Source organism: Papaver somniferum, chromosome 1 (assembly GCF_003573695.1).
Source record: "Papaver somniferum cultivar HN1 chromosome 1, ASM357369v1, whole genome shotgun sequence".
Taxonomy (NCBI): Eukaryota; Viridiplantae; Streptophyta; class Magnoliopsida; order Ranunculales; family Papaveraceae; genus Papaver; species Papaver somniferum.
Genome location: NC_039358.1, coordinates 65,179,860 through 65,192,254, shown reverse-complemented (window position 1 = coordinate 65,192,254; position 12,395 = coordinate 65,179,860). Strand labels below are relative to the sequence as shown.

Genomic DNA, 12,395 nt, shown 5'->3' with positions numbered 1-12,395 from the left:
GGTTTGCGTACCGGTTTGGAAATACTGACGAGTTTGGGAACACAGACTGTTTTAGTTTGCGTACCGGTTTGGAAGCTAATCTCTGTTTCGTAACCACAGTTCTTAAATGGTGTGCATACAAGTATGCATACCTGTCAGGTTCACGAGTTATACAGATTTCTCATGATGTGCATACGAATATGCTTATCACAAATCTGTAAGTTGATATATAGCTACTCCGCTACGTGTACGAGTACGTGTAATACAGCTTCAGACTTATAATAATTATCTCAGTTTGTAAGACTGATAACACTGTCTTGTATCCGAATATAATAGTTCTATATTTTCTCTGAATCGATTCGAAACATTCACGAATAACATCAATGACACATATCATTGTTCCAGGGTATTTTCGAATGATAAAACTCAAATCATGGTTTTGATTCCGAACAATAAATTATCCTTAACCGAAATTCAGCAAGTATGAAAAAATGTTCATTAAGCTTAGTCATTATATTTCGAGAACTAATTATCAAGATTAACTTGACTCGAACTTCTTGTCTATGCATGATAGTTTAATTAGTTACGCGACAAACGTCTCAAGGATAAAAAAGTGAACATAACTTGAGAAATAGGTGGTTCAGTCTTCACTTACCTTTTGTTGATGAAGTTCTCCAAAAGCTTCGGTTGATCTTCGCCTTAAACGGTAGAACGCAATGATGACTGGTTCGTTTCTCAACTACCTATATCATAGACCAAGACTTAACTAATTATAGACTAGAAATCAAGATATAGTTTTGACAACTAAATTTGACAACAAGCTTAAGATAACAACACTTGTATGTTCGACTGAGCAGTGCGTTAACACCATTCTTTTGGAGAATATGTCATAATATCCTCCCAGTAGTTACGGTGGTATTCAAATACTCCCAACAATAGAATCAACTTTATCCTCTTTGCGTAGAAGAAACTAAAATTACTCTTCATCTTTTTATAAGCTGTATTTACGCCAGAGCTATTTAGTTTCCCACTTCAGTATACTAACTAGATCATTCATAGTCAATTCGCACTTTACAAGATTGATTTATTTCATGGGATAATGAGAAGAACTCAATTCCATTCAAGAAAGCTCCTCTAGCTAATTTGGTGGTGTGGTTACAATATGACATATCTGGGAAACTCGGTGTTGTTTGGTTTCCAATATTCGCGACCTGATCGTGTTACCACTGTACAATGCATTTTTAATTTTTCTACCAACTATCATATAGATATTGGATTAGGTCATTTTTTTTTTGCTGAATCACATTTTTTTATTAAAGAAAAAACTAAAACAGGGCTTACAGGACTGACTCAAATAAAACACTAAAATAAAGTATCAGAAAAAGAAAAGACAAAAGACCAGGCCCAAACATGCTAAGCCCAAACCTAAAATCAACTCTTAACTCATTAAAAAAAAACTGATCAAATGTAGAATGTGAAGAAACTCCTCACTTGAGAATCATAGGATTGATTCCAGCTGATTCCATTCAACCTATGACCACCTTCATGAACCAGTTTCTTGATTCTGCACTTGAAACCATTAAGATTGGGTTTCTTCTCCTCAAACAATTTCGCATTTTTCTGGAACCATAATTCCTTCATGGTTGCACAAGATGCAATCATCCACACCTGCTTGACTAATGGACTTTTAAACTTGGCTGCTGCACAATTATCATCAAAAGATGTAGGATTAGAAAAGCAGAAAATTGTGTTTAGCCAGGTCCAAATGGCAACACTGAAATCACAACCCCACAGAGTATGGTTCATGTTTTCCTGAGCTTTCAAACAAATACAGCACATAGAAACCATGTCAAAGCCATTTTGCCTCATGACCTCATCATCTACATAAACTGCTTGCTGTAATTTCCAGATGTTACTGGCAATGCTGGGATGAATGCAGTTTTACCATACAAACTTGGGCCAAGAGAGTTGAACCTCTTTATGCCTAATATTCTCAACTGCAATGTCAGTATGAAACTTTCCATCCTGACTAGAAATCCACACACAACGATCACTACCACCACTTATTACAGGCAAAGAATGCACAGAAAAGATGTGATGTAACTCAGTTTCAATACACCAGTTACCATCTTGAATTAAGTCTTGTACTTTCATACCACTTTGACTCTTCACAAATTTAGTGAAACCAGTATCCTCAATTATTGGATTGTCACTTAACCAAGTATCAAACCATACTGAAATTTGAGAACTATCCCCACTTTCCATCTAATATCTTCTTTCAGAGTGTGCCAAGCCCATTTTAATCCTTTCCAAACTGAGGATTGTTTCCAATTCCTTGTCCACTGCCCATTTCTGTCTTAAACTTTGCAGCAAAAAATTGAGCCCATTCTTCCTCTGAAATCAAAATCTTCCACATTAGTTTCATTAACAAAGATTTATTGATTGTTTCCAATCTTTTGATTGCCATACCTCCTTCTTCATAAGGTGTACACACTATTTTCCAAGAAATTATTTTAAACTTCCTTACCTCACCATCACCAGTCCACAAGAAATTTCTAATTAACTTTTCACACACTTTAATCACAGAAGAAGGTCATTTGTATACTGACATATTGTAAATGGGAACACTACACAAAACAGATTTCACTAGAATTAGACTGTCTTGAAATGATAGCAATCTCCCCTTCCATGCATCAAGTTTTTTCTGAATTTTCTCAACTATAGACCATATCATTGCAGAAGTGATATTCCCAGGAGCCAAATACACACCTAAATACTTATCTGGAAAATTTAGAAATTTCCATATGAACAAATTCACTAATGAATGTTTTCCTCTGTTGTGTACTGCCATCCACAAAAATTTTACTTTTGAGCTTGTTGATAACTTGACCAGAACATGCTTGATAAGTATCTAGTAACTTGAGAAGATTGGCTAAACTTTTCCTTCCTCCATTACTGAAAATGAATACATCATCTGCAAAAAAGAGATGTGTAGGATGAATACCTTTTTTTGAGACCATAGCCTGCAAGTTTCCTTTTTCCACCAGAGATGAGATATTCCTACTAAGCATATCCTCCATAAGAACAAAGAGAATTGGAGATAGTGGATCTCCCTGCCTAAGTCCTCTCTCAACTTTAAAAAAAGCCACATGGTCCACCATTTACTAAAACTGAAATTCTGGCTGACTTGAACAAAGTTATTATCCATTCACACCGGTCATTTGAGAATCCATATTTCTTCAACACTTTAATTAAAAACTCCCAACTCACTGTGTCATAAGCCTGAGATATGTCAAGTTTAATACTTACATTACCACCTCTTCTTTTAAACTTCATTTCATTGACAAGTTCATATGCAAGAAGAACTTTCTCATGAATGCTTCTTCCTTTCACATAAGCTACTTGTTGAGGAGAAATTAGCTTCTTCATTAAGTCACTCATTCTCCTTGTAATTATTTTTGTGAATATCTTGAAGATTACATTACTCAAACTAATTGGTCTGAATTGGTTTGCTGTTTTTGCAGCTTGTGTTTAGGTAACGAAAATAAGAAGCTTGAATTCATGCCTTTGGGAATAAACTTTATTCTCCAACAAAATTGAATAGCCGCAACCAAATCCTGTTTTATAATTTCCCAACAACTTCTATAAAAGATACCTGAAAATCCATCAGGACTAAGAGCACTCTCTGGATCCATTTCAAAAATTATTTTCTTAATCTCTGCTTCCTCAGAAATGACATCCAACATTGTCTGATCATCTTCATTGATAACAGTAGGAATTACATCTAACAATTCATCAGCTTCTTCCACAGGAGTATACTCAAATTTCTTTTGAAAATGATTTATCAAATGTTGAGCAATTGCATCTTGATCTACAAGTACATTTCCATCATCATCTTCTAACTCATTAATTGTATTTTTTGCAGTTCTGATCTTCATGTTTGTATGAAAAAAAATTGTATTGGCTGCCCCTTCTTTAATCCACTTAACTCTGGATTTCTGTTTCAACAAGGTTTTTTGTTGAACTTCTCTACTTGCATATTCATTTTGAGCTTGAACTAAGTCATTTAAGGAAGTTTCATCAAAAGGATTATTATCAGAATGTATTGTTGCAGCTTTAACTTTTTCTTCTGCTTATTTTATCTTAATCTGAACATTACCAAAAATCTTCCAATTTCATTCATTTAGCTCCTTCTTAAGCACTTTCAACTTGTGTAAGAATTGAAAAGTAGGATCACCAGTAACTCTTCTTTTCCAACACTCAGAAACAACTTGCATAAATGTTGGATGACTAATCCACATTTTTTGAAATTTCCTAGGAGTATTTTTTGGTTTGGAATACTTGCACACCCACCAAGCAAAGGAGCATGGTCAGAAACAATTCTCATACCTACCTTATAACCCCAATCACCATACAAATGAAGCCACTTCTGATTGAATAAAACTATGTCTAAGTTATAGAGTATTCTCTTATTTCCATGTTGACAATTAGACCAAGAGAATTGAAGACCATTTTTTGGAGCTGGAAGAAGTTCACATTGATTTATACACTCATTAAAATCCAACATTCTTGTCCTATTTGGTAATCTACCACCAACTTTTTCATCTTGAGAAATTACTGCATTAAAATCTCCAAGAATAATCCATGGCCTGTTAAGATCACTTATAAGATGCATTTCATACCACAAAAACCTTTTTTGAACAACCTTAATATGAGCATGAACACCAGATATTAAAGCATCACCAACACTAACTATTATCATTTGACTTGAAACTGAAATAACTTGTGGTTGTGCAATACATTTATTCCAAAACAACCAAATATTTCCCTTATTACCTTGACAAGAATTATGAACTACCATATTTTCCATACCAGGGAGATTTAATCTTTGACAAAAACAAGCACTACATCTAACTTTTGGTTCTGCAACCCAAACTAAAAAATGATTAAATTGATTTACTAAGGACCAAAGTTTGTCCCGAGCCCTCAATCTTCTCAGGCCCCTGACATTCCATAATATTATTCTCATTGTTTAGTTTGAGAGTGTTTGGTACCCCCTTTCCCTTGGTTCTTTATAAAATTATATTTATTAGGCAAAACAGCTTGTTTAGGTACCTTATTTTGCTTAGGAGAACTTTTATCTTTGGATGTACTAGCCATTAAGATCACCATTTCCTTTTCCACCACCTTATTTTGCTCAGAAGTTTTTGCTTATTTTTCCACCACCTCTGCCCAGGATGTTACTTGCACTGGTGTATTCACTACTGTACCATTTGTGCCATCAACAAAAGGAATCATATTACTATTTACTTCCATCACTCTTATTGTTTCTTGTGGTGTTTGTGTTGCCACATTAGGAGATAAAACCACAGTTGGTGTTGCTTCTACAATTGTACTTGATGCTTCATTTGAAGTATAACCCACATTTAATGATGATGTCACTTTTGGAGATGAAACTTCTTTAATTATATCTGCAGGTATTACTACACTTTCAACATTTTCAAGAGGACTGAACTTACTGTGTTGAAAGATTGCAACACTTAAAATATTTGGTAAAGTAGTCTGTTGAATAGAATCCACTATTGAATCTTCTTTAGAAGAAACATCACAGATATCAAAGGGCTCTGAAGTTTCCTTTGAAAGACTCCTCCCTTCCTTTGATATTGTTTGAAACTTTACTTGTTCTTGCTGAGCATTGACATTTTTATTTTTCCCATATCTACATTCTGCATTTAGGTGACCAACAATTTTGCAGGATGAAAAATATTTAGGACAATCAGGAATCACCACATCTTGAAAAAAACCTCCATATTTAGTTCCGATCCAAATCTTATTAGGAATGTGTAGTGCAAAATCGACTTCAACCAAAACATTTGCATAATAACCCACTTCACACCTTGCAGTAGCATTATCAACCTTAATTGGAGTACCAAATTCATTACAGATTTTAAACAAAATTGCTTCATCCCAGAATTCCAATCCCAATCCAGGAAAACGAACCCACACCATTGCTTTGGATATTCTCTGACTTGCTGGTCGAAAGTTTGATACCCAATTTCTAACTTGTAATATTTGATTCGACACCTCCCACCGCTGTGATTTGATCAACTTCTTGTCATTTTCATTATCAAGTTTAATTGTAAAGAAACCCCGACCTAAAGGAATCATACAACAATCTCCCTGTAATTTCCATTGACTTCTAAGAATAACCACAACATCAAAAAACTCAGTCTTCTGTAAATCAAGCCTTCCTTTTAGAGAAAACTTCCATGGATCCAAACTTTTTTCATACAAATCATCTGGTAATTCAATTGACGTAATTTTTCGAACATTGTTTTCATTGCTTAAAATTTCCATTTCAGACTTATTTTGATCAATCGAAGTGGTTTTAGGACAAGAATCCATCAACCAACTATCAATTAATACCCATCAATCATTGTAAAATCAAAAAACAAGAAGAAAAAATTAAGATTTTCACCTGAGAAAGCACTGAAATCAAGATCTGGGAAGAGAATTTTCGCCGAGTTACGCGCTGATTCACAGAGCTCAACTCAATCAATCAGATGACTTCTCGAATGTCGTTATGCGAATAAATTGAGGATTATAGATGTTGTTCGCATTAGGTCATTTGGTTCATCTTCCTCCTTTGAGGACTCCTGCACAACATTTGCATTGGTCTAATCCTCCTGTAGATTGGATTTCCATCAGTGTTGATGCATCTATGTGTCCTAATATAACTCTGTTGGTCTGGGTGTTGTTATTCGTAATGATGCAAGAGAATTGTTAACTGTCAAAGCTATCTAATATCAAGATGAGGCTTTAACATTATCATAGAGTTTGCAATAGGTGTAACAACTACGGTGTAATAAACTCCTTGTACAAACTGATAGTAAGGGTGTGGCTAAAGTTGTTTCTCAGTTATTTCCTAGTTGCAGGAGAGAAGATATCAATCTCATTTCCCATATTAGATCTTTTTTATGCTATTTTCCTTCTTGTGTGGTTTCCTGTGTAAATAGATATCAATCTCATTTCCCATATTAGATCTCCGTTAGGTTGGCAAAGTTTGGTAGGACAAATATGTATAATCGAGTGTGGTTTGTAACACCTCCTGATATGATTAGGAGGCAACTTCTAGATTTATATGTCCTTCTCTTATTTATACTCCCTCGGTTAAAAAAAAAAAGAAAAAAAGATACTATCACTTTTTTAATTTACCCTATTTTTAGACTAAAATAAAAAAGTGATTTTTTTTTAAAAACGGAGGTAGTATATAAAAAGTTGAGTTTTTCTTACAAAAAATGGAAACAAATTATATTATTTATTTAACACCATTTTGTTGTTTAAATATGAATTCCCTGAGTGAACAAGGCGACTATTATTGCCAATGGAATGGACCAATAATGTTCATACCACCAAATCTCGTTTACGCATAAAGATTAGTTGTTTATTCGTATTAAAAGATAAATTCATTTTCCGTAATCCAGCTCTTTGGTCATATTGATTCCTTCAACAACTACATCACCTCAATGTTAAAAATTCAAATGATTTCTTAAAACTCAAGTCTTACGTTACGGATATCTCTTAATCATCTACCCTATTTTCTCTTAAACCAAAATATAGAAAATAATGGTATCAGGTCATACTTTAATGTCCATGTTTAGCACATGATAGGTGTAGGTACACATTTCATCTTCCGCCACGTGTCCACAAAGACACATGTGGAGGACATGCGGCTGAGAACATCAAGGTATGATATCACACGTGGACAGCCAAGAGACGCGCCTTATCAAGATAGCGACGCCACCCACCAGATCCAATGGTAGGGGATCGAGGAATACGGAAACACTAGAACACTGCGAAGCACTGAATGATAACCCGAGATTCACTTTATCCTATCCCCAGAAAGATCAAAGATCTACGGCTGGGGATAGTCAGACTGACGCAGAAAAGACAGGGGCAGAGGACAGCTGTCTACCGCGGGCAGACATCTCAACTACCTGCATTAAATACCCTCAAACAACATACGTGTCAGTCAGCCTGTGGAGGAAACGCAGATAGCGCTGAATATTCAAACGGAACACGCAGAGAGAATCAAGAACACGAAGACCTATGCGTAAGCGGCACAAGACACAAGAGGATAAGGTTACAACGGGCTTCAGAAGTGGACCCCACGTAACCACCCTATAAATACCCCTCTCTCCCAAGTGAATAGGGGGAGGAAAAACATTGAGAAGAGAAGAGAAGAGAGACAGAGAAATAGAGAGTGTAAGTGAGGTTCCGCCTGCTACGCATGCTTATATTAGTCTCAAAGTCATTCGACTATTTCGGTAATCCCCACCATATAATGAAAAACCCAATCTCGGAGACAGGGATCTGAGTGAGAATCATATAAGTTAATCGTTTCGTCTATGTTCATACATCCATACTTTATATATTCAATTCGTTACTTATAGCATATCATGTTCGTACATTTTATATTTCGTCCATTATTTATCTTATTGTATGAGCTAAGGACAATGATTGTAATTGATGAGACGAGGAAGAGTATTAGAACTCTGAGTCAAGGATTCGACATAACCAATCCGTTCCCTTCAGGCGCAGCCTATTTATTGTATTTTCATGAGTCTGCGCGCATCGTTTGTAAATACTCAGATGACTTTGATCTGCGTGTTCACAATAGGTACAACAGGCTTAATGCGGTTTCTTAAACGGTATACATCATATAGTCAGAGATTGGTAGGAAACAGGCTGGTTGTGTGAGAATGGAAGAAATTTGAAGTCTCCAAGGATCGAGTTGCTAAAGATAGGCTGATGAATAACTTGATATCTAAATATTTAGTTGCAGATAAAATGATTTTTGACTTCGACAATAAAATGGATATACTACTCCAAACAAATGCATCAACTTCGACTGCAAACAACTTCAATCTTCAATTCTAGGGACGCGTTTCTATTTTATCTAACATGTGAACCCCGGCCGTCTTCTGATAAGGTCCAAAAGAAACAAGATTCTCCATGCCACAATATTATTATTCTGCTACGTGCTTATCATCAGCAAATAATTACACACTTCATTGAAAAATATACGTTATTATCTTGAAGAAAAGGCAAATAAAATTTTAAGCAACACCAAATGAGACTGACTGTTTCTTGTAGCATATGGCATTATATGGGTCAGAAACTTCATATTCTGGATAATAATGTCTTACCTTACCAATACCATATACCAGAATCTTTTGACTCGGTTCCGTTCCACTTACCTAATTTTAATACATTTTCAAAAAAAAATTTTCGAGCCAAAGTTCATTTTCCGATTATATGTTTTAACATTCAACTTCTTTTTCCACCTGAGGGGAAGATTCCAAAATCAAAAATATACTATCTACACTCTACAGTGACAAAGCAGGTAGAGATAAACATAGACATGCAAGAGAACAAAGATGAGGCATGTGCATGTTTTGGCGGTCAATTTGTACGCGTAAATCATTAAGCACGTTGGATATAAAGAGCTCCTCGTTTTTCAACATGTAAGCTCCACGTTGACACAGGTCCCCTTTCATGTCGTATTCTTCACTCTCAAATAATAGACACTATCGTTTTTACTCGCACCAAAATATCCTCTGTTGAGAGGCATCGAAGTATCGAAGCAATACCAGTTAGTATTCCTTGAGTGGATAAGATGACCAACAGCAACAACATCTCCTTTTCCAAGAATCTAAAGTAAAATCTTTATCACTTTGTACACTTCTACTGTAAAGTACAACTATCTATATGCATGTCGGGAAGCAGACTGCTTTATCACTTTTTAGAATTACATCCTTCGTTCATTCAAAATTAGGTGAAAACTAAAGTCAAAGGTTCACATAGGCATTGCAACAGTGTGTCCAGTCAGTCATCACAGTTTGTCTATAAATAGAGCTCCTCATCTCATCGACATTTCATATCAAAAGCAAAGCAAACATACAGAGCTAAAGCTCAAAGGTTAAAGCATCTAGATTTTTTAGCGAGAGAGAATAAGTAGTTTTTAAGAGGAGATTTAGAAAGCTTGAAGTGCTTTTAGTTTTGAGATAAAGTTCGTGAGAGTCTGGCAGATATGGGAGTTTTGCTAGAACAAAATGTTAGCAATTCCGCTTTGCCATTGTTATCTCTAAACCATGTATCATACCTTTGTAAGTCAGTGACAGAATCAGCCAAGTTTTATCAAGAAGTTCTTGGTTTTGTTCTCATTAAAAGACCTTCTTCTTTCCAAATTGAAGGAGCATGGTAAGTTATAATATAATTTGCCATCATTTTTGGTTTTATAATTTACTTGAACTATAGTTTTGGTCTAATGAAATGATTGTAATTGTGCAGGTTATTCAACTATGGAGTTGGGATACATTTATTACAGTGTAATTCCATTAATGATGTCCAACAAATGCCAGTAAAAATCAACCCCAAAGATAATCACATTTCTTTCCAAGTAAGCTCTTTTCTTCCGGATGTGCATATTATCAAATTGCTCATATTGGCCAACATGGATCATCTGTTTTGGATTCATGGAGTAGTTACTCAAGACTAATTTGTCATGTTTTTGTTAATCTTTACAGTGTACAGACATTGAATTAGTAAAGAGGAGACTACGAGAGATGGGGATGAAGTATGAAACTGCCCTCGTCGAAGAAGGTGGTGTTTTCGTTGACCAGCTCTTCTTTCACGACCCTGATGGTTATATGATTGAAATCTGCAACTGTGACAACATTCCAATCGTTCCACTATCTGGAAGTGCATGTCTCACGCTTAAGAAGCCCCAATCCTACGAAGCTACCAAGAAGAGTAAAGCACTTAATGCCGCAGAGATGGAGACACGGATGATGGAAAGCTTGTTTACCAACATGATTGATATTGCCATGTAGAACTCTCAAATTGAAATACCATCTAAAGTTTTAAATGTCTGGAGCTTTAATAATACAAATTTCATTTTTGAGCAATTTAGGGTTTGTTGATAAATTATTTTGTTGTACTTTCATTATTTTCGGCTCTAACCACTTTTCTAAGGCAATTGTATGGTTCTTAGACCTACTCCTATGCACAAGGTTAAAAAAACCTTTTTGACATACCAGGTGGTACGGCAAATAAATTGCGTCACTATAGGGAAACCACGGAGCGACATAGATTCTAGATACCGATATTGTTAATAGCGCCGGTGATTAATGAATATCGTTGGCGACATAAAACCCGACGCTCAATTTAAATAAAATCGTCAGTAATATTATGATTATCGTCCAGCAGTTATTTTGCAACGACTATTTCTCCTCTGTTGGTTCATATATATACGTCCTTATACTTTTTCAAATTACTCACACCTACTTCTACATATATTTTTCCAATTTCTCTTTCCGTATTCACAATTTTAAATTTCATAATCATCAATGGCGAGATCCAAAGAAGAGAGGAATATTATGAATCGGTTTAGATTATAACAAGAAATGCATCAAAGGAGGTTGCAAGAACTTGACGATGAGGAAGCTAAAGATAATAAATTAATCGACACTCTGATACTCGGACATACGGGCCAAATACCTAGAGTTCCAGAGGCACATGAAGTATTCTCAAGAATATATACGTATCGAGGGAGGGAATTTTACCACCATAAGATGATGCGGGGTTATTTTCTTTCCAATTGTGTGTATTCTGATCAAAATTTTCAAGGTTGATTTTGCATGCCTCGGCATCTGGTGAAAAAGATTATTGAAGAGCTTTGTTGAGTAGAACCTCAATTTAATTATCAGTTTAATGCACTGAATATTAGAGGTCATAGTCCTGAACAAAAAGTTGCTTCGGCTTTAAGGATTCTAGGTTATGGCAGACCACCGGATGCGAAAGATGAGTACCTTCTATGGGTAAAACAACTTCATTCACTTACCTTTCATTGTTTTGTGAAGTAATGATTAATCATTTTGGTCCAACATATTTACGAAAACCAACCGAGGAATATGTTAGACAAATATTGAGGGAGAATGAGGAAAGGGGATTCCCAGGAATGCTAGGTAGTCTTGATTGTATGCATTGGGTATGTTAAGGATGCCATGTTTATTGGGACGGTCAATATAAGGGTCACTATCCAAAACCAATTGTTATCCTTGAAGTTGTTGCTTCTTATGGTTGTTGGATATGGCACGCTTTTTTTGGTCTTCTTGGTTCACAAAATGATATTAACGTTTTGCACAAGTCGCCTCTGTTTGAAGATCTGATGTATGGATTTTATCCCCAAGTACGTTTCATGATCAATGGCCATCAATACACTCATGGGTATTATCTTTCGGATGGCATCCACCCAAAATGGTCCACCTTGGGCCATTCAAACCGGCATTTTGATGACCGCCAAATGGCAGTGAGGAAGGATGTAGAAAGCGCTTTTGGAATTTTGAATAGGG

The 12,395-nt window shown here is 35.6% G+C and overlaps 3 protein-coding genes across 3 annotated transcripts; 1 reads left to right on the top strand and 2 right to left on the bottom strand.

Annotated features, from left to right (window-relative positions):
• Positions 1-2,278: 2,278 nt before the first annotated feature.
• On the bottom strand, positions 2,279-4,840 carry LOC113325192. Its single transcript, XM_026573429.1, has 6 exons — positions 4,321-4,840; positions 3,635-4,108; positions 3,250-3,491; positions 2,846-3,092; positions 2,638-2,760; positions 2,279-2,373 (listed from the first exon to the last, which is right to left on the bottom strand). The coding sequence occupies exons 1-6, from the start codon at positions 4,838-4,840 to the stop codon at positions 2,279-2,281; spliced, it is 1,701 nt and encodes a 566-aa protein (XP_026429214.1).
• Positions 4,841-5,190: 350 nt separating this feature from the next.
• LOC113325111 lies at positions 5,191-6,336 on the bottom strand. The gene has a single exon (XM_026573358.1). It carries the CDS (start codon positions 6,334-6,336, stop codon positions 5,191-5,193), a length of 1,146 nt encoding a protein of 381 aa, XP_026429143.1.
• Positions 6,337-9,938: 3,602 nt separating this feature from the next.
• LOC113329861 lies at positions 9,939-10,904 on the top strand. The gene is made up of 3 exons (XM_026576688.1): positions 9,939-10,242; positions 10,333-10,441; positions 10,569-10,904. The coding sequence occupies exons 1-3, from the start codon at positions 10,073-10,075 to the stop codon at positions 10,872-10,874; spliced, it is 585 nt and encodes a 194-aa protein (XP_026432473.1). The 5' UTR covers positions 9,939-10,072; the 3' UTR covers positions 10,875-10,904.
• Positions 10,905-12,395: the final 1,491 nt, after the last annotated feature.